This window comes from Oncorhynchus masou, chromosome 15 (assembly GCF_036934945.1).
Source record: "Oncorhynchus masou masou isolate Uvic2021 chromosome 15, UVic_Omas_1.1, whole genome shotgun sequence".
In the NCBI taxonomy this organism is placed as follows: domain Eukaryota; kingdom Metazoa; phylum Chordata; class Actinopteri; order Salmoniformes; family Salmonidae; genus Oncorhynchus; species Oncorhynchus masou.
In genome coordinates this window covers 64,305,591-64,332,002 of record NC_088226.1, presented here as the reverse complement: position 1 = coordinate 64,332,002, position 26,412 = coordinate 64,305,591, and the positions used below count along the sequence as shown (strand labels likewise).

General features: G+C 43.4%; 1 protein-coding gene across 3 annotated transcripts in view; it reads right to left on the bottom strand.

The window, feature by feature from the left end:
* Window positions 1-294: 294 nt before the first annotated feature.
* LOC135556638 (dual specificity protein phosphatase 8-like) overlaps window positions 295-26,412 on the bottom strand; it is a 123,584-nt gene continuing 97,466 nt past the window's right edge. For 2 of the 3 annotated variants that reach the window (XM_064989999.1, XM_064990000.1), the window contains 4 exons: window positions 6,483-6,643; window positions 6,181-6,340; window positions 4,899-5,022; window positions 295-4,499 (listed from right to left, as the gene is read on the bottom strand). In XM_064989999.1, coding sequence (XP_064846071.1) covers window positions 3,284-4,499; window positions 4,899-5,022; window positions 6,181-6,340; window positions 6,483-6,643 — 1,661 coding nt within the window. In that variant the 3' untranslated portion in view covers window positions 295-3,283. Of the gene's footprint in view, window positions 4,500-4,898; window positions 5,023-6,180; window positions 6,341-6,482; window positions 6,644-20,203; window positions 20,893-26,412 lie in introns of those variants that run through there. The other variant, XM_064990001.1, reaches the window with a different exon arrangement.

Genomic DNA, 26,412 nt, shown 5'->3' with positions numbered 1-26,412 from the left:
ATACCAGGCCAACATAGAAATATAAATCACCTAGATGACCCACCCTAGTCACACCCCGACCTAACCAACATAGAGAATAAAAAGCTCTCTATGGTCAGGGCGTGACAGTTTGGCTTGGATTTTATCCATATGCCAGCCTGTATGGCTTGGTTTTTATCCATATGCCAGCCTGTATGGCTTGGTTTTTATCCATATGCCAGTCGGTATGGCTGTTTTGTCCTGCAATTATCCCATGTGGACCACCAGCCCAAGATGGACTCACCTAAAACCAAAACAGAGACAGAGAACAGTTCATATTTTGTTATTTTTGTCTCATTTTCACAAAACATGTACAAGGAAGGAAAAACCTGAGGTATTTTGCGTCAAGCAGCCTAAGGTATCAGGATTTTATTTAAAAAATGTACCTAAATTCATCAATATTCTTAGATACCTTGCTATTTACACAACATAACATCAATAATAATAATAATAATAATACATCAAAACCAACAATTATAGCAATCGGGACAGCCTGCATCTTCTCTTAACATGTTTTAAAATAATTATAACATCTTTTAAAAATAAAGAGACTAGAAGGAAAGCCTCAGAGAACTGAACACAGGAAATCCAGGTCTGACCTTACAGCAGCACAAAGGTATAGGTCAAAGGTCACAATAGAGAAAAGCTAACCAAAGAAAAAAAAAAAAACACATATAGGTACATCATAAATAAATAGACAATCTCGCACCAGCAGAGCAATAGCATTAATTTATTCACTTCTGAATCACGTTCTAGTTTCATCCCTTCCGTTTTGTTTTTATCAAACCTTTGGAAAATAAGAGAGTGAGAGCGACAGACTGATAGAGATAGTGAGGGAGTGAAATGCATTGTGCTGATGTGCAAGCAATTGTGTACCCTGCGCCAGGCTTGGCTCACTGAAAGATCCCCTGAGAACAAACGAAAGGTGGTGGTATATCTTTGTGTGTGACTATATGTGTCTGTGTGTTTATGTCTGTGTGTGTGTGTGTGTGTGTGGAGGGGATTTGTTTCAGCTATGGGCTTCTCTCATATCCCAACACAGTTTAGTTCTGTATGTGTGTGTGTATATTTGGAAACTAGCCAAAAGAGTGAGTTGAGCAGTGTGTTAGGTGGATGTCTCTAACATTGTCAACTGTGTGGATCTACTTGCATATACCGGTAGTTGTTGTCATGAGCCCTGGAGAAATCAACAGTCCTTCCTACAATAATTCTGCTCTTTAGTACTGGGTTGAATAAAGTTCTTCATTCTCGCTCACACACATTAACCGTCTCCCAGGAGATACACTAACTGTAGGAGCCCCCAATCACAATAAATAACATCTTAATTACACTCAACTGAAGAGTCATCTCGGTGAACATAAGATGATGAAAACACTTGTTTTTTTGTATGTATATTCGACAAAAAATACCTATTTTCAATGTATTTTCAACCACAAATATGTATTTTCAACTTCTTTTCAATGTAAATTCAAAGTTTTCATGCTCATAGGGACTGTTCTTCACCATACCACACATCTGGTGATGTCACCAGAGGTAAGAGCAGGGGTGAGCAAACATTTTGGCTCGAAGACCACATCAGGATTTAGAAATTCAACTGAGGGTAGCACAGAAGATTTGGGAACCGATTTGTTTGTCAAATCTATTTCGGGGCCAGAAAAAGGGCAGTTATTTGAGAATGTACAGGTGTATTATAATTTCTACAAACATTCTATCTAGTTGTAGACATTTAAGTGTGGCCTGGAGTCGTTTTTAAACCCCAAATAATAATTTAACCAACCATTTTGTTAGTTGTTTTTACTGAAACCTCCCATGGGCCGGATTGAATGAGCTGTAGTTTTCCCACCCCTGGGTTAGAGGGTGTTGGTACCCTCTTAGGATGTGGATGGGATACTTGTTTTTGAAGAGTAACAGAAAAGTGCATTTCAACGTCAGATGAAACCCACAATACATCACTCTTCCTCCAAACAAGGAACAGCACATATTGCTTGCTTGTAGTTTTGTGTGCATGAGTGTGTGTGTGTGTGCATGTGTTTGTGTGTGCATGAGTGTGTGGTTGTATGTGTTTCATAAATACCATAAACAAAAACTGAGATTAACAAAGGAAAAGGAAAAAGTCCACAAAACATTCTATTATTTCTCATTACCAGAATGAACCGATCAAATAAATTACAACCAGAACTGAGATTTTTTGTTGTTGATTAAAAGTCCATTAAAATCGCTATATATATATATATATATTCATATAGTATATAGTATTTGTCTGTCTGTCGCCAGCCACCCTGGAGCATGCTCTGAGAGGCTGGGGTGGGGTATACTTGGGGGGTGTGGAGTGAGACATGCGAGTACTGAACTCCACTACCGGGAGGGCGTAACTTAGACCTAACTCCTCTCCTCCCCACCGCCCCAACAGTCACGTCACACTGTTAAACACTGGAAACAAGGAAGCAGACGAGTATTGCGGGAAAATACAATGCCAGGCTTTATCAGTCACTATGAGTCCTCTTAAACTGTAAAGTCTTTGTAAACCATATTGGGCTGACTCGCCAACATGGAGGATTCGTTATTGTTTTGATGCAGTACCACCGGTATAGTCTCTTAGGACAGCGTGAATAGTCTCTCTCTGCATTGTGCTGTGGTGCATTTCTGGGGTACAGAGCTCTTTCTAAGTCTTTGTAATGAAGGAAGGGGCAGACTGAGCCATGCTGGGGGTTGTGGTTCTCTGGGGCTGAAGTCTTTGAAATGAAGGGAGGGGCAGACTGAGGCATGCTGGGGATTGAAGTCTTTGGGAGGAAAGCACTTGGCTATGTCTCAAATGACACCCAATTATGAAAATAGCACTATTCTTTTGGCGACTTTTGGTCAAAAGTAGTGCACTATATGGGTGGTAGGGATTTTTGAGTTGCCCATGGATCTGTTCTTCTTGAACTGACACCATACAGAGGAAATAGTTCACAGTTCATAGTTCAGTGTCAGTGCCCTATAGTCTCCGTCTTTTCCCGTAGTTGTTCTCTTCAGAGCTTTGGTTGGTAGAACTGTAATTGTAACCTAAGAAATCAACAGCCTGCTGAACCCCATGTCAAGTCCAGGAACACTAGCTAGATAAGGGACTCCCGGAATCTCTCTGGTGTTTCTGTCTTCTCAGAGTTCGAGTCTTTAACACGGCCTGTTTGGGGAGAGTAAATTTCCCCCCTCTGTCCACCCTCCTCCTTCAGGTCCGTTTCTCCTCCTCCCTGGGTGGGCCGGTTGTGGTCAGGAGTGCAGTTAGTCAGGACACCTCGATTATCTCCATGCTGCCAGAGAAGCTGGACTGCTTCCCCATCTTCTCCAACTCTTCCCGGGAACGCGTATCTGAGATGCCCTCCTCAAACTCCATCTGACAGCTGCGCCGCTTGAACTGCTTCTCGGTGCTGTTGGAGGCCGTCCCTTTGGCGACGGTCGTTGAGGAGTCCCTCTGTAATGGCGCTGATGACAACGATGCCCTTTTGTCCCGCTGCACTTTCTCCCGTAGCCGCACCCCCTCGCTACAACCGAACGCCACGTATGCAGAGCTGCTTCCGAATCGCACTTCCACCCCTCCTCCTCCATCTCCTCCATGTTCCATCCCTCCTTCCCCTACCTCTTCAGCCCCGAAGTACCAGGGGGCATCGGCAGTGGGGGTGACAGGTGTGACTGGGGTGGTGGCCTGGACTGTGTCTCTGTGTTTGGTCCACATGGTTCCGGACTCTTTGTGGTGCAGAGAGAGAAGCATGGAGCCCTTCAGGCTCTCGTCCAGGCTGGGGCTCTTGTGAACGGGTAGGGAGCGTCCCAGAGTCAGACTCAGGGTCTGGGGGTGTACCGGGGAACTGGTTGTGGATCCAGATCCAGGGCTGTGCTTGGCTTTCCTCCTGGGCCTGGACGATGATGGACCTCCAGAACGAACGCCCCCCTCACTGGGACCCCCAACGTCGAGACCTCCGAGGCTGCCGCCGCACCCCGGGGAAGGGAAGGGCGACTCAGCCGAGCTGGGGCTGTCTGGGACAGGGGAGAACTGAGGGCAGACACCATTGACAGGGGGACTGTCCAGCTTACATAGCTTGGGCACGTCTTCGGAGTGTGTGGGCGCTGCCAGGCGCAGGCAGTGGGGGCTGCTGGGGGAGTAGACAGACTTGATGTCCAGGGAGAAGGATCGCTTCAGCCGGTTAGTGTCCAGGATGCGCTCGGCCGACAGGTGGAGGCCGTTGAAGCCCTGCTGGAGAGAAGTCGGCGAGGGGAGCTTCGGTTCTGGTGGGGTCTGGGGCTCTATTGATGAAGAGTCATGGTGACCATTGACTTCTGACCCTGAGCTGAACCCGTTGACATCTGAGCCCTGGGATTGACCTTTGCCCTCTGAGGTCTTGTCGTCTGACAGCGCCTGGAGGAGCCGCAGCCCCTTCTCAAACTCCAGGAGCTGCCCCAGGAAGTTGAAGTTGGGCGATATTGAAGGCCGTCGGTCCTTCACAAACCTGGTCAAGAGGAAATAAGAGGGCAAAATGTTAGTTCCAGTTAGAGTTGGGGCTCCAGATGCAAAGTAAAACAAAACAAATACTTTGTAAAGTTCTTCTAAGTTACTTCCTGTGTAAACCTAATATTCATCGTTGGGTTGCGTGCATTTAAGTAGCAGGTTACCCCCGAATGAACTGGTGTGAACTAACTGCCACACAAAAGATGATCCTATGCAATGATCTCCAGACAACACAACTAGTTCCTACTGTACACTAGTTCCTCTGGCAACCAGAAGAATGGCATTTCTCAAGACTGGGGGTACAGATGAGCGTCTAGCATTTCCTCAAACACTGAGTCCACTTTTTAAAGATGCTGCAACTTAAGCTCAGCTGGCGGAGAGCGTCGGGTAGAGCGTGTACCTGTAGGCATCATCCGATGACAGGCCCATTGTCTTCATGATGTATGCAATGGCGATGGTTGCCGAGCGTGAGATTCCAGCCAGGCAGTGCACAATGACTCTGCAGTTTGACACCTTGGCTTTGTCTGTGGGAGGGGGGAACAAACACGTGTGAACACACACGGCTGTACACAAAACCCAGGAACAGGATTAGTTAGAACAGAGAGTCTCCCGGGAGAATAGATGGGTTAGCTGACAACGTCACGAAAATGATGCACGCGCTTCAATGGGGCAGAAGGCTGTGTGTTACGGTTCTGGATGGCCAGATAGCTGGCAACAATGACAAGAAACTGGCATGTGGTGAAACGTAAGTGTCTCGTTTCAGCTCGTTTGATTGTGTTCTTGATACCATGTCTTATTTTGAGGTGTTATGACTGACTGACACATCTATGCTAATATGGCTCAAATTTGCTAGCTACCAAGCTAACCAACAACTGTGTATTAGAGAGACAAGTGCTCATTGTGCAACTATTTATGTTTTCAACAAATGTTGGAGACTAAATATAGTTGCCATGTTCGCAGCAATCTAAGCCAAGCCGTCTGTTTGAACCATAGTTCTGCACGCATCGGCTTTGTTGCTAAACAACCAAACCGTCTATGGAACAGAGAAGACCAACCACCTCGTCAGCACAGGGGGTTGTCGATTAATCACGATTAACTTCGCTTTGGGAGTGTACCACTTGTGAAAGCAAGGAGGGTGATACATTACAATATTGTGAAATACTGAATATGAGGCCTGTTTCACTATGCTGTATGACAATCTTTTATTTTATTTCATCTTTAATTATCCAGGCCAGTCAGTTAAGAACAAATTCTTATTTACAATGACGGCCTACCCCAGCCAAAATCTAACCCGGACGACGCTGGGCCAATTGTGCGCCACCCTACGCGACTCCTAATCAGTTGTGATACAGCCTGGAATCAAACCAGGGTCTTTAGTGATGCCTCTAGCACTGAGATGCAGTGCCTTAGACCGCTGAGCCACTCAGGAGCCCAAATACACTGACATACACCGCTCCTGCTCAGGTTACTAATACTAATGCATATTCTGCATATATGTGCATATCTGTGGTCCCTGTAGCTCAGTTGGTAGAGCATGGCGCTTGCACTGCCAGAAAGGGGGTTAGATTCCTGGGACCACCTATACATTTAAGCATGACTGTAAGTTGTTTTGGATAAAAGCGTCTTCTAAATGGTATATATTATATTCTCTGCACATGCAAAGACACACAATCATGACTTACCGATGAATTCATTGGTTTTCTCCAACCAGGGCAGTAGCTTCTCACAGTAGTTGTCATTGACAGGGATCCGCATGAAGTGGCTCTCTCTGATGAAGTCAGGCTTGGGACAGGTGTTACTGGCATTCAGCACGTACGTGATGCCATTCTGAACCATCAGGTCCTACAGACAGACAGAGAGAGACACATGCAGACAAGAGACTGTTAGAAAAGGCAATAACAGAAAACAACAACATCAAAGTTAACGCTTTACTGTACTTCCTTTCCTCTCACGTTCTACTTCCCCTTGATTGCTACGGGCTCACCTTGTTGAGGACGTCTTTCTGTGATCCCAGGTAGAGGTGTGGTAGGATGCGTGTGGGGCCTACGTTAGCTACAGGCAGGCAGGGCTGGGATATGCTCATAGGCAGAGCTGGCTTGCTCTCACAAAGCCCGGGGAAACAGGAGGAGAATGCAGCAAATCCCCCTAAAGGAGAAAAAGAGAGAGACAGAGAGGAAAGGTCCGTTATACTCCAAATCAATACAATTCCCGAAACGTTTGGGAGCTACTGCTCATACACATACAGAACTCACAACTCCAACACAGAAAACTGCTTGACGTTGCATTTTCCCTGTTGTCATGTGAAAGTCTATACAACCCTTGCACAGTTGTCACATTTTCCTGCCTGGATTAAATTATATTATTTTTCCTACTGATCTGCATAACTTGCTCCACATGTTTTAAGTGAAAGAAAAAGTATTATCATGTTTTATTATTATATATTTTTTTATTACTCTCCCTGACTGTGCACTGAATCCCCTTACATTACAGACTTGTGTTTCAACAACATGGCTGAACCATTTCAAACTGTGTACATGCATAACCGTTGGAGCTAGATTGTGGGTTAAGGTTTCTGCTCCCAGCTCAGTAGGAAATCGTTCTCTGCTGCACTCTGGGAGATAGTTTGGCTGCTGGGCGGTGAGGAATGTGTGTGGCTGGCCCTTTAAGTGCAGACGGCTCCACTTTGGCCTGTGTGTGTGTTAAAGACCGTGTGTGTGTGTGTGTGTGTGTGTGTGTGTGTGTGTGTGTGTGTGTGTGTGTGTGTGTGTGTGTGTGGCTCTGTTTCCTTCATGAGCTCATGTCCTGTCGCAGAACATTGCGTCAGGGCTGGGGAATTAGTGAGGCCACAGGTGCAGGGTCAGCACAGAGGCCCAGTAACATTCCCCTGACAACCATGCAGTACACACACACCACCACCTGGGGCGGCAGGTATCCTAGTGGTTAGCGTGTTGGGCCAGGAGCCAAAAGGTTGCTCGATCAAATCCCTGAGCTGACAGGGTAAAAATCGGTCGTTCTGATCCTGAGCAAGGCAGCTAACTGACTTGTCTAGTTAAATAAAGGTTAAATTAAAAAAATAAAACACAGATGCGCAGCGCACACACAACCGTGCAGTACATACACACAACCGTGCAGTACATACACACAACCGTGCAGTACATACACACAACCGTTCAGTACATACACACAACCGTGCAGTACATACACACAACCGTGCAGTACATACACACAACCGTGCAGTACATACACACAACCGTGCAGTACATACACACAACCGTGCAGTACATACACACAACCGTTCAGTACATACACACAACCGTGCAGTACAAACACAACCGTGCAGTACATACGCACGACCGTGCAGTACATACGCACGACCGTGCAGTACATACGCACGACCGTGCAGTACATACACACGACCGTGCAGTACATACACTAACCACAGACATTCATACAGCAGCACACAAACATATAATACACATTTGCTCACTCCCTTTCAAAATCTGACTAAGAGACACACTCACTCTGCATTACCACGGTTGTTTAACTTCTAGCTGGATGGGAGGAGAAGGGGAGAGAAAATGACCTCGCCAGGTGAGGGAAGGGGTGAGTGAGGGAGGAATGAAAAGGAGTGAGGCAGGGAAGAAGGAGTGCTTCAAGGAAACCCTGAGCCCCAGCAGAAGGATTAGAACCTAATCTAGGTTCAGTCCTGTCTGACCCTATCTGAGGGTCCTGTGTGGCTCAGTCGGTAGAGCATGGCGCTTGCAACGCCAAGCGTCGTGGGTTCGATTCCCGCTGGGACCACCCATATGTAAAAGTAGTGGCCCCAGCCGACTTGTAAGTCGCTTTGGACAAAAGCGTCTGCTAAATGGGATATATATCTGGGCTACTGCCAAACACACACACGCACGCACACACCCAAAGACATGACATCACCCTGCTCAACTAGCACACACAGGACATGACATAGCCTAAAGGTGTAACACACACCAGGCTACAACAAAACACCCTTTAACTCCACGCACACAAAGCTGTAAGTAAGCACTTTGCTAGTAATATATAACTGGCCCTGTAACCTCAGTCTCTAGTAATATATAACTGGTCTTGTAAGCTCAGTTTCTAGTAATATATACAGTTGAATTCAGAAGTTTACATACACCTTAGCCAAATACATTTAAACTCAGTTTTTCACAATTCCTGACATTTAATCAGAGTAAAAATTCCCTGTCTTAGGTCAGTTAGGATCACCACATTATTTTAAGAATGTGAAATGTCAGAATAATAGTAGAGATAATGATTTAATTCAGCTTTTATTTCTATCATCACATTCCCAGTGGGTCAGAAGTTTACATACACTCAAGTAGTACTTGGTAGCATTGCCTTTAAATTGTTTAACTTGGGTCAAACATTTTGGGCAGCCTTCCACAAGCTTCCCACAATAAGTTGGGTGAATTTTGGCCCATTCCTCCTGACAGAGCTGGTGTAACTGAGTCAGGTTTGTAGGCCTCCTTGCTCGCATACGCTTTTTCAGTTCTGCCCACAAATTTTCTATAGGATTGAGGTCTGGGCTTTATGATGGCCACTCCAATACCTTAAGACATTTTGCCACAACTTTGGAAGTATGCTTGTGGTCATTGTCCATTTGGAAGACACATTTGCGACCAAGCTTGAACTTCCTGACTGATGTCTAGAGATGTTGCTTCAATATATCCACATTATTTTCCTTTCTCGTGATGTCATCTATTTTGTGAAGTGCACCAGTCCCTCCTGCAGCAAAGCACCCCCACAACATGATGCTGCCACCCCCGTGCTTCACGGTTGGGATGGTGTTCTTTCGGCTTGCAAGCCTCCCCCTTTTTCCTCCAAACATAACGATGGTCATTATGGCCAAACAGTTCTATTTTTGTTTCTTCAGACCAGAGGACATTTATCCACAAAGTACAATCTTTGGCGTCATGTGCAGTTGCAAACCGTGGCCTGGCTTTTTTATGGTGGTTTTGGAGCAGTGGCTTCTTCCTTGCTGGGCAGCCTTTTAGGTTATGTCGATATAGGACTCGTTTTACTGTGGATATAGATACTTTTGTACCTGTTTCCTCCAGCATCTTCACAAGGTCCTTTGTTGTTGTTCTGGGATTGATTTGCACTTTTTGCACCAAGGTACGTTAATCTCTAGGAGACAGAACGCGTCTCCTTCATGAGTGGTATGACGGCTGCGTGGTCGCATGGTGTTTATACTTGCGTACTATTGTTTGTACAGATGAACGTGGTACCTTCCGGCATTTCTAAATTGCTCCCAAGGATGAACCAGACTTGTGGAGGTCTACAATTAATTTATTTTGATTTTCCCATGATGTCAAGCAAAGAGGCTGTGAGTTTGAAGGTAGGCCTTGAAATATATCTACAGGTACACCTCCAATTGACTCAAATGATGTCAATAAGCCTATCAGAAGCTTCTAAAGCCATGACTTTCTGGAATTTTCCAAGCTGTTTAAAGGCACAGTAAACTTAGTGTATGTTAACTTCTGACCCACTGGAATTGTGATACAGTGAATTATAAGTGAAATAATCTGTCTGTAAACAATTGTTGGAATAATTACTTGTGTCATGCCAAACTTGCCAAAACTATAGTTTGTGAATAACAAATTTGTGGAGTGGTTGAAAAACTAGTTTTATATCTGGCCCTGAAACATCAGTTGCTAGCAATATATAACTGGCCCTGTAACCTCAGTTTAACCTACAGTGGATACGGGTCTGAACCCAGAGCAAATTCTGCTGGGCTGAATATGGGTCGTGGTGGAGTCAGCGAGAGCAGAGGGTATTCTGACCCACAGACAGATAGACAGAAAGGCAGACAGACAGATGGCTATATCTGGTGCCTGTCCCTTTAAGACCAGAGAGCAGAGGAGGAGAGAGGAAAGGAGGAGAGGAGGAGAGAGGAGAAGAGAGGAGAGGAGGGTCTGCCTGTATCCAGCTATTAATGGCAACTGGCTGAAAGATGGCATCACCTCTCCACATGCAGCAGACAGGGAGAGAAAGAGAAATAAATAAATGAAGAAAGAGAGTGAACGAGAGAGACAGAAAGAGTGGCTCTTGTTATTACTAAGGGAGTCACTCTTTCCTCAATTAGCACACTTTGTTTCAGCAGGAGTCTATGATATATTCCTCATTCAAAATCCTTCCTCCATATGTAAAGGTCTTTATTCACACAATACAACGCCACATAAACAGGAAAAAAACACATAACTTAAGTTACATGTCACCTTTCATTACATGAGAGTTGTTGAGAGGACAGGGTCAGCATGGGATATTCTGACAAACTCCCTTCCTCTCCTCAGGTACAGAGAGCAGAGATGAGGAGTCAAGATTGTGTGCCTGCATGGGTCTATTGAGGCCTCTAACGTTTCAGTAATATTGAGTCAACACCCATCATCACACACACCACTGGGATGTCCAAACGTTTACAGTGGTCCTGTGCTGTGTTCTTAGTCACCACGGATAACACACAATCTCCCCGTCATCGTCGCTGGTCACCTGGTCTTCAGAGGTAATGTTGGCAACACACGTGGGATGATGTGGTTGACCATTGTTTCTATTGTCCCCGGGGTGCTGTCACTATGGAAAAACCCACCAAGAGCACGCAAATATATTGTGCCCTCATACACACACACACACACACACACACACACACACACACACACACACACACACACACACACACACACACACACACACACACACATAGACACCCACACTCAGAAAGTACCCAGAGAGACATGCACTCACATCCCCCAAAAGCACTGGATGACACATCTCTCCATTTCAATCCAAACACATCACTGAAAATACCCTGTCACATACTGAGGCCCAGCTGTCTGATGAGATGACATCAGAAAGTCAACTGTCTGTAAACGCTGAGATCACCTTTAGTCTTATGACCAAACACAGTCAGACACCAGGCCTGCATCCCAAAATGGCACCCTATTCACTATGTAGTGCACTACTATTGATCAGGGCCCATCGGGTTCTGGTCAAAAGTAGTGCACTACATAGGGAGCCATTTGGGATACAACCAAACTCAAAAAAAATGATGGGCTAAAAACAGACAGTGGACAGAGCACTTTATTTTGACCCAGCCAGTTAGGTTGCGTGAATAACTCAACATGTTGGGTTGTTGGAATTAACCAAACATAGGTTAATTTAACCATCAATTTGGTATTTTTTACTTTCATGCTATGTTGACCTAGCAGCTGGGTCTTTTTTTAGTGTAATCCTTAGGTTATTTTTAGGAGGCGTGGCTTATTAGGGACTTGGCTTTCAGCTAGATGTTATTGGCCACCCATGAGAATAAATGTCCTATATATATATATATATATATTCTTCAGATTTACTTTTGTGTTATTGATTCTTGTCTTTTTGAAAGAGGAGAGAGCCCAGGCGTGGCAGGGGCACTCTGGGTCTTTGCTTTTCCTTATGTCTTTACTTTTGTTAGTATGTTTAGTTCTTGTTAACTTGTGTTAACTCTAGTTGCTTATGGTTGTGTAGGGTAGCCCGGTATAGCAAATTGTTTGTTACCTTTTAGCTGGGGTGGCTTTTTGGCTGGCTAGCTTGCTAACTAGCTTTCTGGTTAGTCTAGCCTGCTAGCAGTTGGCTAACTTGTCCCTCAGCTTGTGTTAGCTTACTGTTCTCTCTCTGCGTCAACCTTTCTTCCTGTTCTCCTTTTTGCCTAGCCAGCTTTAGCTTTCTTGTCAAGGTATATAAGTGTTGGCAGCTGTTAGTTGTATTGTTTGTCAGTTTTCTAGCCTGCTAGCTTGCTAATTGCTGTCTAGCTTAACTGCTGGGTTGCTCACCTACTAGCCTTCTCTCTTCTTAGCTCTCCTGTATCCTCACTCTAGTTCATTGTTTGTCAGATATTATCTGTTTTAGATTTAGCCTGCTGGCCGGCTAGTTTTGCTGGTTTGCTTTAGTTGAGTTTGTTGACAGCTTACAAGATGGCGAGCCTCGGCCTGCAAGCCTCCTCATCCTGCTAGCCATAGCCTACTAGACTTTTAGCCTAGTATAGCCTAACCTATTTTCAGCTCGTTGTACCTTCTAAGACATTTGGTTATTCATAGTGGGCCTGCATCATATCAGACCCCAAGCCAGGCATGAGGAAGCACCACAGTGTGCGGTTTCTCTTGAAACTTAAAGATGGGAATCCACTGGATTTGTTCAGATTGGACTTCTCCAGAAAGTTCTCGCAAAATACCCTTAAATTCAATCCAGGTGTTATAAACTGCATTCTTGGGTTGCCTTTAGCAAATAGGTTCGATGTGAGTTTCCAGACAGCAGCTCTGTTGAAAGAGTTCTAGACCAGGTAAGAAAACAAAAAAGCTAAGTTTGATTGGTCACTGTGGAGAAATTGTCGGAGGAGGTGGTGGTCATCAGAATGTTCAAAGAAACAGTGAGTGGGGAAGACACATGCTTTTGGCTGAAACAGTGAGTGGGGAAGACACATGCTTTTGGCTGAAACAGTGAGTGGGGAAGACACATGCTTTTGGCTGAAACAGTGAGTGGGGAAGACACATGCTTTTGGCTGAATAGAAATTGTAAAGTGACAGGTGTACCTAAAAAGGTAAGAGATGCTGAAGGCATCTGGAATTCCAGCTGGGGAATTTCAATCCAACAAAGAGCAGCTCTATAAGGTTTTGGGGGCTTACACCTGCCCTCGGTAATGGTGTTGGGAGAGAACCATTGCTTCATACAACCAAAGTTATGTAGGAAGTGTGGAGAGCAGGTGGTGTGCAGGGGACTGGGCCACTCATTGGACTGCTGGAACCACAGAAAGTGTAATCTCTGTGATGAGGCTTTTCTCTACAGAGATTGCCACCAAGTGTACTCAAAAGCCACCCAAGGGTGGCTCTGGTGTAGTGGGTACTGAGCAGGGGTTAGTCATTATTGTTGATGTGGTGGAAGTTGCAGGTGAGGAAATGGAGGCAGGAATTACAGAAGTTGGTGTGCTGGGAGGGCAGGTTGGGAGGTTGGTTCCTCTGAGACCAAGAGTCTCCCCCAACACAGTTTCCTTTTTAAGCAACATCACTTTCCCTGAAAACACCCCAAACCTACTGTCTCTTCAGACCATTCTTGTGGCCTCCACCCGTGCCCATCCCCAAATCACAAAAGGTTGATTGAGGTTCAGAAAAGTGGAGAGGAGGTGATAGAAGTGACAGGTGGCACGCTTGGTGACTGGGCTCCATGTTGTTGCTGGGGTATGAGAATGGGCGTCTCCTGACCCTGACCCTGACCCTGAACCTTGAAAATGTATTATTGCCATTTATTATGTGTTTTTTCCTCTCTCCTTTGTGTTTGATTCCACTACAGGCAAAGAAGCTGATGGAGGGACAGATCCTGGCACCACCTGGTGGTAGGAGCAGTGCGATGCGGCTTGCTCATGGACTGGGCTCCAGGCTGTGTTGTTGAGGTATGGAAAGGGCCATCGCAGGCAACCAGAGGGGACAAATGCAGTGTTGTCTTGAGGTCACACACTCAGGTGGCACAATCCATTTTTTACTTTGAAAACCAGAGTGTCGGTTGTGATATGTGTGTGTTCAAATGGGATCTTGTCAAACGTCTCCTTCTTAATAAACCACTGTGTAGGGTTGGCCACAAATGGTTACATCGCGCCAACACCCTGCAAGGTTTGGTCTGTACTGCTTGGCCAAGCCAGTGCAGAGGTATATCCTGGATAACCACCCAGGAGCCCCTCTCGACCAGTGGCTGTCATGTGTCCGGCACTACAGTCAGAGACCACTGCCACTAGAGACCAATGCAAGTATCCTGTGCCTTCCAGCAGGGGAAGAACATTGCTGCTGTACAGGGGGAGCCAGAGACCCTTTTCAACGCAGGACTCCACCAAGCTCTGGCTCACCCCCTCCAAACAACATGGAAGCCCTGCAGACCTCCACAGACTTGCTGGTTTGGATGCATGTGCCGACATTTGTTGACACTGCTTATTTAGAAGGTAATGTGAAAATGTAAATGAGTTTGTTAAAGAGTCTATATACATTTTTTTAAATGCAATTATTTATATACCTTATTGCCTAGTAAGATATATGACTTAATATATTCCCACAATGGAATTTACTTGGGTTTTTAGGGAACTCATACATTCCCTTAAGCATCATTGAAGCTCTAGAATTTAATGTTCAACCTTAACATGTGATAACTATGCTACAGAACAGATGAACAGGAATGACATCTATTCTCAAGGTTGGCTATAACTATCTGAATGCCACACCCCTACTAAACTACAACTCGTCTTCTGATCTCACCTGCTGTGTCGTATCTCAACAACCCAGCACCAATAGATCGATTATCTGACAACATCACCAAAACGATGTCCATGCTTCCATGGGGCAGAAGTCAGTGTGTTGTTGGAAATCTGGATGGCCAGATTGCTAGGAAGAATGACAAGAAACTGCCATGTTGGGAATCGTAAGTGGCTTGTTTCAGCTCGTTTCCTCTTGTTCTTGATATCATGTCTTGTTTTGAGGTGTTTTGAATGATTTCATGTTAATGCTAATATGGCTCAAATTTGCTAGCTAGCTAACCAATAATTGTAACGATGTCTACAGCACTGCATCTCAGTGCTTGAGGCGTCACTACAGACCCTGACAACCGGCCGTGATTGGGAGTCCCATAGGGCGGCGCACAATTGGCCCAGAGTCGTCCGGGTTTGGCCGGTGTTGGCCGTCATTGTAAATAAGAATTTGTTCTTAATTAACTGACTTGCCTAGTTAAATAAAGGTTAAATATATATATTTTTTAAACAATGTATTTAGGAGGTAACAAGTCCTCATTGTGCAAATGTATTTATGTTTTCAATAAACAGAGACTAAATATAGCTTGCATATTGTCAATAATCGAAGCCAACCCCGTCTGTTTTGCCACCTATTTGCGCACGCGTTGGTTTTATTGCTAAACAACCAACCTGTCTATAACCCAGCGCCCAGCCTCAATACCCCAGCAGTTCTTCAAGAAAATAACCCAACTCTGTGATCCAACGCCTACAATTAGGTTTGAGGCGTTTGAGGCTCCTGCTCCTTTTAGTTTCAAAACAACTGTTCTAGGACCAGTTGCCCGTTCCCCACAGTGTCACCTTCACCATTATGAACTGAATAGCCAAACTGACCCTGGTTGTTGAGTAGCCATCCACCTTTCAGTCTATGCATGGTAAACAACTCACTGGAAAGAGGGCGTCACAATGGGCCCACCAGCCAGCACAGACTTCCCCCCCCACATCCCATCTCCACTGTCCCAACACTCCGCAGCTTATATAATGTATTTTGTTCTCTCCTCTCTCTGAGAGGCCGGGCCCTCCCTCGTTTACCGAATGGTCTCTCTCCCCCCTTTTTATCTTTCCTTCTCTCCCTCCACAGGGCACCCAATCGGGAGAAGTAGGGTAATGTACACAAATCAATACAATCTAAAAATGCTCCACATATGAATGAATTTCATAGAGAAATACATGTTTACAAGAAGTGTATATCAACATATTTCAATGTATTGTAGAAAGAAATGGAAAGCTTGTGAGGAAATGGAAAGCAAGTTCATAAGGACAAATTATCCCTGTTCGACACAGAAACACATGAATTGTTTGCTGCCATAATTTGGAAGCAGAAATGCTTTTTCACCAACACAAATCACATCCTCCATTGCTACAAACACTGTCTTCTGGTGAATTTATCCTTTATTTAACTAGGTAAGTCAGTTAAGAACAAATTCTGATTTACAATGACAGGCTACCAGGGAACAGTGGGTTAACTGCCTTGTTCAGGGGCAGAACGACAGATTTTTACCTTGTCAGCTTGGGGATTCGATCCAGCAACCTTTCGGTTACTGGCCCAAAGCTCTAACCAGAATTGGTGAGTTATGATGCAAGGTCTGTTTGTATGGCCTGAAATCACTGAGATATTGACTGAACAGAAAGAGAGAGCCTGTCTGTAACATTACGCTGTTGGTACTATTGACTGGCCCTCAATACCAGACCCCTCTCTGTGTGTGTGTGTGCATGGGTGTGTGAGAGGCTTTCAGCTGCATTATGCCTTAATGGAGGGGAACACACACATGCACACACACGCGCACACTCCCCCTCTCTTCTCCATCCCGGGGGCATTGATTTGCCTGAATGACTGCCCTCCCTCCATCCCTCTCTTCTATCGCTCATATGGGAGAGACATGACACCATCCTCTGTGCCCCTCCAGCTGTCCCCTGTGCTCTGTAGGGGACATTAGCATTTCAATGTGTCTCCCCCATCGCTATGACATCATTGCACACATGCCCCACTCCACTCTACTCCACAAAGAGTCTGCTACAGCAGCAGGGGGCCTGAGGGTAGCCACTCGATCAGCATGTTACAAAGAACACCACAATTGCAATATAGAGGATTGAAGGGCAACCAGTATCTGTTTGTGCCTATGTTTATGTTACGGAAGATTTAGCATGTGGCTAACAGAGATCTATACGTCAGTATGGTAGCATTAGCATGTGGCTAACAGAGGTCTATACGTCAGTACGGTAGCGTTAGCATGAGGCTAACAGATATTTTTTTTGTTGAGTTTTATTTCAGTATAAATGGCAGTTAAAAAACTGAATTGTGTGTACATCAATATATTTAAGAAAAAGTCCATGTCAATACATGTGTTAGCTCATCAAGATCCATATGTTATGGTAGCATTAGAATTTAGCTATGTGTGTTTGAGTGTAAATAGTGAGGCTGGTTTGCAGCAGCTAGGCAGCTAACCTTCTGAGGGCAACACAATCTAAAAATAACCACTAACAACACCTCTATTCTCAACAGGTGACGGCAAACGTGATTTTGTCTCTCTCTGGGCTAATCTGCCCATCTGCCTTGAAGCTGTGGTGTGAACACATGCATACGAGCACGCAATGTGCAGTGTGAACAGGACCAGGTGTTGGGCTAACTGCACTGAACCAGCTCACTGCACTGAAACGCATGCATACTATACTCTGATGCAGTATACACACTCTACAGCACATCTATACACACAGCAAATTGGCCAGTGTTACCTAGTGTTGATTTTTAGGATTGTTTTTAATATCTATGTTTTTGTATGTTCATTGATTGACTGATTAATCTTATTCTATATAAAGATAAATAACATACATTTTTCTAAACTAATCCAATCAGTTAGTTAGATGTATTGCACCCATTACTGAAATGGTGTTGACAGTCATTGTGAATGCAGGTTGCCTGTGAATATACATTCCAACTGTTGGATATCCTAACTGACTGGATTCCAAAAGGAACTACACATCACTTGGCAAGCCAGCAAAATGTGACTTGCAGGCCTGATGTGGCCTGTAAACCAGGAAGTTCATAACATCACTGTGTTACGGTAAAACTTGGCCATAAAAGTGAGAACTTATGATATATTTAATCTATTGTCATAAAAGTTTAATTTTAACGGGTAACATTCATCTACAGGAGCAAAAATGAACGATTAAAACAACCATGTCTCTGTCACTAACAAATACAGTCATGGGCAGTAACTCTACGGTTTACACAAAAAACGAAAGGCACAGTGGGAAATGTTATTGAGGCGTGGCTTCGAGTGGGCATGACTTTCAACACATTATTTTTTATCTACCTGTGAGCGGAAGTGTTGTACCAGTTTAAGTGGTCCATGATTATGTAACTAAAGTTTGAGCATATCGGCTCCAAGTTTGGATGTTTTTGGAAGTACTTAAGAGCATGCTGCAATGAAGATGTGTAAATATTATTGTAATGTCCTAAACCCAACACTGAGTGACCTTGTTTGAGTAATAGACTGCTTTGAGTAATGTTTAAAAAGACTATATGATGTGTTATTGCATAACACCATTGGTGCAAACAATATACACTCCATAGTGTTAAAAATACTATATGAGGTGTTATTGTGTAACACTAAGTGTAAATTACCTAACACTGACAAAGTGTAATAGTGTCAGCACTAAGCACAGTGTTAATTTAAAAATGAAAAGCGTGAAACTGTATAGACACTGTCCCAGTGTTGATTTAACACTGGATCATTTGCTGTGTATATAGCTAGACATACAAACACACGTTATGTTGGAAATACACAAACTGTACAGTATATCAATGCACACTGTGCACCACACACATTTAGGAAATTTAACACTTCTTCGTCTTTTGCTGTGTGAAAGGTGTAACATAGAACACCTGGCTTCACACACTGCCGATGCAGAAGAGAGAGAAAGATAAAATAGAGTGGGAGAACCAGAGAGAGCGACAGAGGGAAGGAGAAATGGGCCTTTGTGATAGTTTTACATGTCAATGACCACAGGTGGAGAGAGCGTGAACACTAACCCGCACGACACTGGGTCAATTGTGCGCTGCCTCATGGGTCTCGGCCGGCTGTGACAGAGCCTGGACTCAAACCAGGATCTCTAGTGGCACAGCTAGCACTGTGATGCAGTGCCACAGACCACTGCGCCACTAACTGTATTAATCAACAGTCTGATACTTTATAAACTGAATACAGTAGATTACCGTAGAATGCAAAGTAAAATACCATACATTTGTTTTACAGCACACTAAGACCTGTCATTTCAACAGTCAAACGCTGTAAAATGCACAGTAAAATACCGTACATGTGTTTTACAGTATTAATTATGTTGTGTGCGGGGAAAGAGTCTGTGGCTCATTAAAATATTTTATACCGTGCCTTGTAAGAGGCTTTATTTTATTTGAGTACCACCGGAGAATACAGTAATATACTGTATTTTACGAATTCTTCAAACCTTGTCCTGAAACTCTACAGTAACTTACTGGCCAATTGTTGCCAGTGATTTACTGTAATTCAGAATACTGTTCAAAAACCTTTTGAACTTTAGTGCACGGTATTGTTGTTTCTCACTCATTAACACATTTTTATGCATGTCTTGAAAGAGGCTATAGTGAAAATCATAGAAAACACCATACATCAGTTGGCATAGTGTAATATATAATTAAATATTCACTATTAGCAATTGCTGATTTTATTTTTGAACAATTCAACAATAAAGTACTATAATGCTGTTTTGCTATAAATGCTGTAAATGATGGTGCATTGTTGAGAATTAATGTGGGCAGAGAAAGAATTGCTGGCTCATTAACATATTTTAAGGCTTGCCTTGTAAGAGGATATATTTGTTGCACCCGTTAGTGAGAGTCCCGTACCAATGTAAGTGATATGTGGTAGTAGTTCCCTGACACCTAAATGTATGCAGGGAAAAGGTCAGAAGTGTAAGATTAAGTAAAGGTCAAATAAAAAAGTAGAGGTGAAAGTATCTTTTAACTCTAGATATGCAAGCGATAAATAACATAGATTATTCATCCATTCAAAATGCCTACAGCCATGCTGCTTGCTATAATCCCTTATAACTACAGTAACATACTGTAGACAACAATGTGTACTGTTTAATGCTCACTTTTACCTTATTGTACTGTGTTTCATTGCTCTGGCATTAAGTTACCGTGAATACTGTAAATTAGATTACAGTAAAACAATTGGTACCGTAAAATGGATTACGGTGTCTGTACTCACTGGCCAATTGCTGCCATTATATAGGAAATGTTTTACAGTGTACTGCAGCACTGAGCTCTCTCTCTCTCTCTCTCTCTCTTTCTAACCTACTGACACCCCTTCCCAGACTGGGTCAGTACACACCTCGTAGCTCCCTCCCCTCCTTGGTCCTGCGGACTCTGATCTTCAGCCTCCTGTCTGACTCCTGCAGGACAGGCCAGAAACAGTCCTCAGCCGGGGCTATGACCACGTCCAGAGGCATCACCCTCAACACGCTCAACATACACGCGTTCTAGTGCACTCAGATCGGGAACACACTGACTGCCGTCCAGACCAATGGAGTCCCCCAGGAAAAAGTTAGCAGAACGGCTAAACAAACAAATCACTTGTTCCGAAAAACTTCAGAGGGAAAGCCGGTCAGGTCTAAAATTCCACACCACAAAGTCCCAGCTGTCACTACTCCGACTGGTGGTGACCAAGTCCAAGCCCAAACTCAGATCCCAAAGTCCAAGGAGGGAAGGAACCTTAGTCCCCGAACTCAAGAGAATGGACGGAACCCACTTCCAGAAAGTAAACTACTCCCAAACATCTGTAGATGTACTGCCCACAAGTTCCACAAGTCACTTCTAGAACTCATTCAGTTCAAATCCACCAAGAATCATATTTTTCCTATAATATCTACCAAAGCCATAGAGGTCCAGTAGTATTTTGAGGAATAATGAAAGGAATAACTATGGAGAGAAGAAAGAAGAAAGAGAGTAGAAGTCTGTCTGTCTGTAGCTGCTACTGAGTGTGTCTCTCCGTGTGTGTGAGCCCACAGGCAGAAGAGCAGTACCCTATTGTTGTGCTGTTTGGCTCTCCTCGTCTCTCATTCGCTCACACTTCTCCCCCTCCCTTCCTGCCTGCTTCCCTCTCTCTCTCCCTCCCGCTCCTCTGTGTAGAGGATGACGTAGTTGTTCTCTCTCTCCTCACTTGCTCGCCCGGGGGGGTGAATGAGCTCACTTGCCGTGAGCTCAGACTCTGACCCTGCCCTTCCCCTCTCCCCTCCTCCCTCCCACTCTTCCTCCCTCACTCCCTCCCTCTCTTGTGGAGCCAGTGCTCCGTCATAGCTAATGTCTAAGGCATGTAACCACATTCCTTACTCACCAGACAAATATGTGGTCACCTCAGGGGCCTAGTGAGCTGGAGCAGGGAGACATCAGCTACTGCTCTGTGTTTTAGCAAGATACACACTGCATCTCTGTGTGTTTGTGTTCAATTAAATAGTTTGTAATTTATAATGTGCAGTGTGTACAACAAGTAGAAGACATCGCTCCCTCTGAAACACATCACTCTCTGCCTTTGCAAAACACACACTCAATGCCTATGTGTGCTTAATTAAATACGGTATGTTTTCTGATGTGCAGTGTGTGTGTGTGTGTGTGTGTGTGAGTGTCGAGAAGGGATGTTAATTAAACACTGAGTTTTAGAACGTGCATGTACTGAACAATGTGTGTGTACCAGTATGTATTTCATTAGATAGTGTGTGTTCACACTGAACAACAAGTGTGTGTGTGTTGTCTATCACGTATTAGTGTGAATTTATCAAACGACATTTGTGTGCTTGTGTACGCGCTTACAGTGCCTTCAGAAGGTATTCACACCCCTTTACCCTTTCCATATCTTGATGTGTTACAGCCTGAATTTAAAACGGATTAAATTTAGATTTGGTGTCACTGATCAACACACAACACTCCATAATGTCAAAATGGATTATAATATTTTTGAACATTTTCAAAATTGAAAGTTAAATGTAATGCTGAAATGTATTGAGCCATTAGTATTCATTCCCTTTGTTATGGCAAGCCTAAATAAATAATAAATAGGACTCATTCTGTGTTCAATAACAGTGGTTAAAATGAATTTTTAATGAGTACCCCATCTCTATACCCCACACATACAATTATCTGTAAGGTCCCTCAATCGAGCAGTGAGTTCCAAACACATATTCAACTGCAAATACCAGGGAGGTTTTTCAATGCCTTCAAAGAAGGGCATTGATTGGTGGATGGGTAAAAATGTTAAAAGCAGACATTGAATATCCCTTTGAGCATGGTGAAGTTATTAATTACAATTTGGATGGTGTATCAATACACCTAGTCACTACAAAGTTACAGGTGTCCATCTTAACTCAGTTGCAGTAGAGGAAGGAAACCGCTCAGGGATTTCACCATGAGCCCAATTGTGATTTTAAAACAGTTACAAAGTTGAATGATTGTGATAGGAGAAAACTGAGGATGGATCAACAATGTTGTAATTACTCCACAATACTAACCTAACTGACAGAGTGAAAAGAAGGAAGACTGTACAGAATAAAAATATTCCAAAACATGCATCCTGTTTGCAACAAGGCACTAAAGCAATACTGTAAAAAATGTGGCAAAGAAATGAACTTTGTTCGAAATAAAAAAGTGTTATGTTTTGGGAAAATCAAACACAACACATCACTGAAACCACTCAAGCATGGAATTTTCAAGCATGGTGGTAGCTGCATCATGTTATAGGTACGCTTGTCATCGGAAAGGAATAGGGAGTTTATTTGGGATAAAGAGAATGGAATACAGCTGTACAAACAGGCACAACCCTAGAGAAAAACCTAGTTCAGTCTGCTTTCCACCAGACACTGGAAGAAAAATTCATCTTTCAGCCGGACAATAACCTAAATCACAAGGCCAAATCTACACTGGAGTTGCTTATCAAGACAACATTGAATGTTCCTGAGTGGCCTAGTTACATTTTTGACTTAAATCGTCTTGAAAATCTATGGCAAGACTTGAAAATGGCTGTCTAGCAATGATAAACAATCAGCCTGTAGACTTTTAAAAAGAGTAATGGGCAAATAATGTTCAATCCAGGTGTGCAAACCGCTTAGAGACGTACCCAAAAGGACTCTCAGCTGTAATCGCTGCCAAAGGTGCTTCTACAAAGTAAATGACTCAGGGGTGTGAATACTTACAGCATGTAAATGAGATATTTCTGTATTTCATCAAGAAATTAGCAAAAAATATCGAAACACATGTTTTCACTTTGTCATTATGGAGTATTGTGTGAAAAAAAATATTATCCATTTTGAATTCAGGCAATAACATATGTGTACATATGTGTAATAACATATAACAAAATGTGGAATAAGTCAAGGGATATGAATACCTTCTGAAGGCACTGTATGAATACTTTCTGAAGGCACTGTATTTATGTGTTGTGTAGTATACTGCATGTACTGGAGTGTGTGAGTATTCAATTCAATTCAAATAACCCTTATTTCCTGGGAGGGAACTTCATGTATGGTGAAGAATGGTACGAACAAGACATATAACACAAAAACATGTAGGCTACAGTATAAAGGATTAGACACATTCTATGTTCTCCCAGGGCATATCCACATATATACAAATACAAATACAAACTTCAATAGAGTTAAGTAGTTTAAGTAGTTGGCACAAAACTAGATGCTGCTCTCTTAGATTTGAATGGGAGATCTTTGAACCTGGGCCTGGAGGGTAGGGGGCTATACCTGGTTATTCAGTGTGTGTGTTATGTCAAATGCTATTTGTTCCCTCTTCTTCCTCACTCGTTTTTGTAAATGTCACTGAGGGGTTCCTGACTTTCTCCAATGATCTTCCTACTGATTCTTAATACCCTGTCCAATTGGTTCTAACTTGTGTTCCCTAGAGCACCAAACCAACACAAAATATTAAAAGCTAATATGGATTCTAAAAAGCATTTATAAAACGCTTGGAGGATTGGTGTTAATTAAACTTCCTTCCACCTTCATAGGAAGAACACAAGACACATACAGTGCGTTGAAGAAGTATTTAGCCCCTTTCTGATTTTCTCAATTTTTGCATATTGTTTATAGTAAATTATCAGATCTTCAATCAAAAACTAATATTAAATAAAGGGAACCTGAGTTTACAAATAACAACAACAAAATATTGTTTTAATTTAATGAACAAATTTATACAACACCCAAGTCTCCTGTGTGAGAAAGTAATTTCCCCCTTATACACAATAACTTGTTGTGTCACCTTCATATGCAATGTCTGCAACCAAATGCTTCCTGTAGTTGTTGATCAGTCTCTCACATCACTGTAGAGGAATTTTGGGCCACTCTTGCATGCAGAACAGCGACATTTGTGGGTTTTCAAGCATAAACTGCATGTTTCAAGTCCTGCTGCAACATCTCAATTGGGATTAGGTCTGGACTTTGACTAGAACATTCCCAAAACTTCAAATTGGTTGCTTTTTAACCATTTTCATGAAGACTTGATTGTGTGTTTAGAATCATTGTCTTGCTGCAGAACCCAGCTGCACTTCATATTCAGCTCACAGATGGATGGCCTGATATTCTCCTGTAGAATTCTCTGATACAGAGCACAATTCATGGGCAAGTCGTCCAGGTTCTGAGGCAGAAAAGCATCACCAAACTATCACACTACCCCCACCATGCTTGACCGTTGGTATGAGATTCTTACTGTGGAATGCAGTATTGGGTTTTCGACCAGACATAATGTGACCCATCTCATCCAGAAAGTTGACTCAAGTTTGCCAAAAAGCACCTGGAAGCTGCTAGATGATCATCAAGAATGTTCTATGGACAGATGAGTTAAAAGTACAACTAGTGGAACTATCCTTCCATGAAGTTGCATGATTTCCCAGAGAACGCATAGAGCCCTGAGGTGATTATCTCTTTCATACCATGGCTATAATTTAACACATTTGCAGCTAGAACTGTGTTTATTTTCCGGTAGAATTGTGTTCAACATCTATTGAAGTAGCTAGACAGTTTACTAGGTAGTTGGCTTGGTAACCAAACAAACAGACTTCCTAGTTTAACTAACCAAACCATCTGTCCTAGCTTGTTTTTATGAAAATCCAATTCAACAATGTCAATAATGTTTTTAATTAAACTTTTGCTCAAAGATAGAACATGTAAGAATGAACTATAGCCATTGAATTCTACCGTGCAGATATACCGTTGGGAAATAATGCACACTCTATATTGCCCTTCAAGTCAATCAGAAACGAATATTCAACAATCACATGGTATAATGAGTTTTGAATTCCAGTATGGATAGACCATCTTGTGTGTGTACAAGATCTCGTTGTTTTACCAATTTGACTTCAGATTATGACATTTATGGGGAGGCAGGGTAGCCTAGTGGTTAGAGCGTTGGACTAGTAACCGTCAAGGTTGCAAGTTCGAATCCCCGAGCCAACAAGGTACATATCTGTCATTCTGCCCCTGAACAGGCAGTTAACCCACTGTTCCTAGGCTGTCATTGTAAATAAGAATTTGTTCTTAACTGACTTGCCTAGTTAAATAAAAGTAAAATAAAAAATGATCCATGTTTCTCCAAACATCACATTTCAAAGTGTTTTTGACACCCTGACTGCTCCTGCTCAGCATCGTTCCGTTTCTCCAAACGTCAAATTTCAAAGGGAAACAGTTAAGGTTTAGGGTTCAGGGAAGGGTTATAACATTAACTTTAGGGATTGGGATAGGGTTAGGGATTGGGATAGGGATAGGGATAGGGATAGGGATTGGGTTAGGGATTGGGATAGGGATTGGGATAGGGATAGGGATTGGGATAGGGATAGGGATAGGGATTGGGATAGGGATAGGGATTGGGATTGGGATAGGGATAGGGATTGGGTTAGGGATTGGGATTGGGATTGGGATAGGGATAGGGATAGGGATTGGGATAGGGATAGGGATAGGGATTGGGATAGGGATAGGGATTGGGATAGGGATTGGGTTAGGGATTGGGATAGGGATTGGGTTAGGGATAGGGATAGGGATTGGGATAGGGATAGGGATAGGGATAGGGATTGGGTTAGGGATAGGGATTGGGATTGGGATAGGGATAGGGATAGGGATAGGGATTGGGATAGGGATAGGGATTGGGATAGGGATTGGGATAGGGATTGGGATAGGGATAGGGATTGGGATTGGGATAGGGATAGGGATAGGGATTGGGATAGGGATAGGGATAGGGATTGGGATAGGGATTGGGATAGGGATAGGGATAGGGATTGGGATAGGGATAGGGATTGGGATAGGGATTGGGATAGGGATAGGGATAGGGATAGGGATTGGGATAGGGTAAAGTGATAGGGATAGGGTATAAAAATATGTAACTAAGGGTCTATCACTGGTATTGAACATGCAACCGTTGGATCTGGAGTCATGAGATAATGCCCATCTGCCTTAGCAAAACACAAGTCAACTTGATAGCAATAGCACTCACTGTTGCCCCTTATGTTCTGAAGGCATTTCCTGACGTCCTCCGGACATGTCAGACGCCCAATTT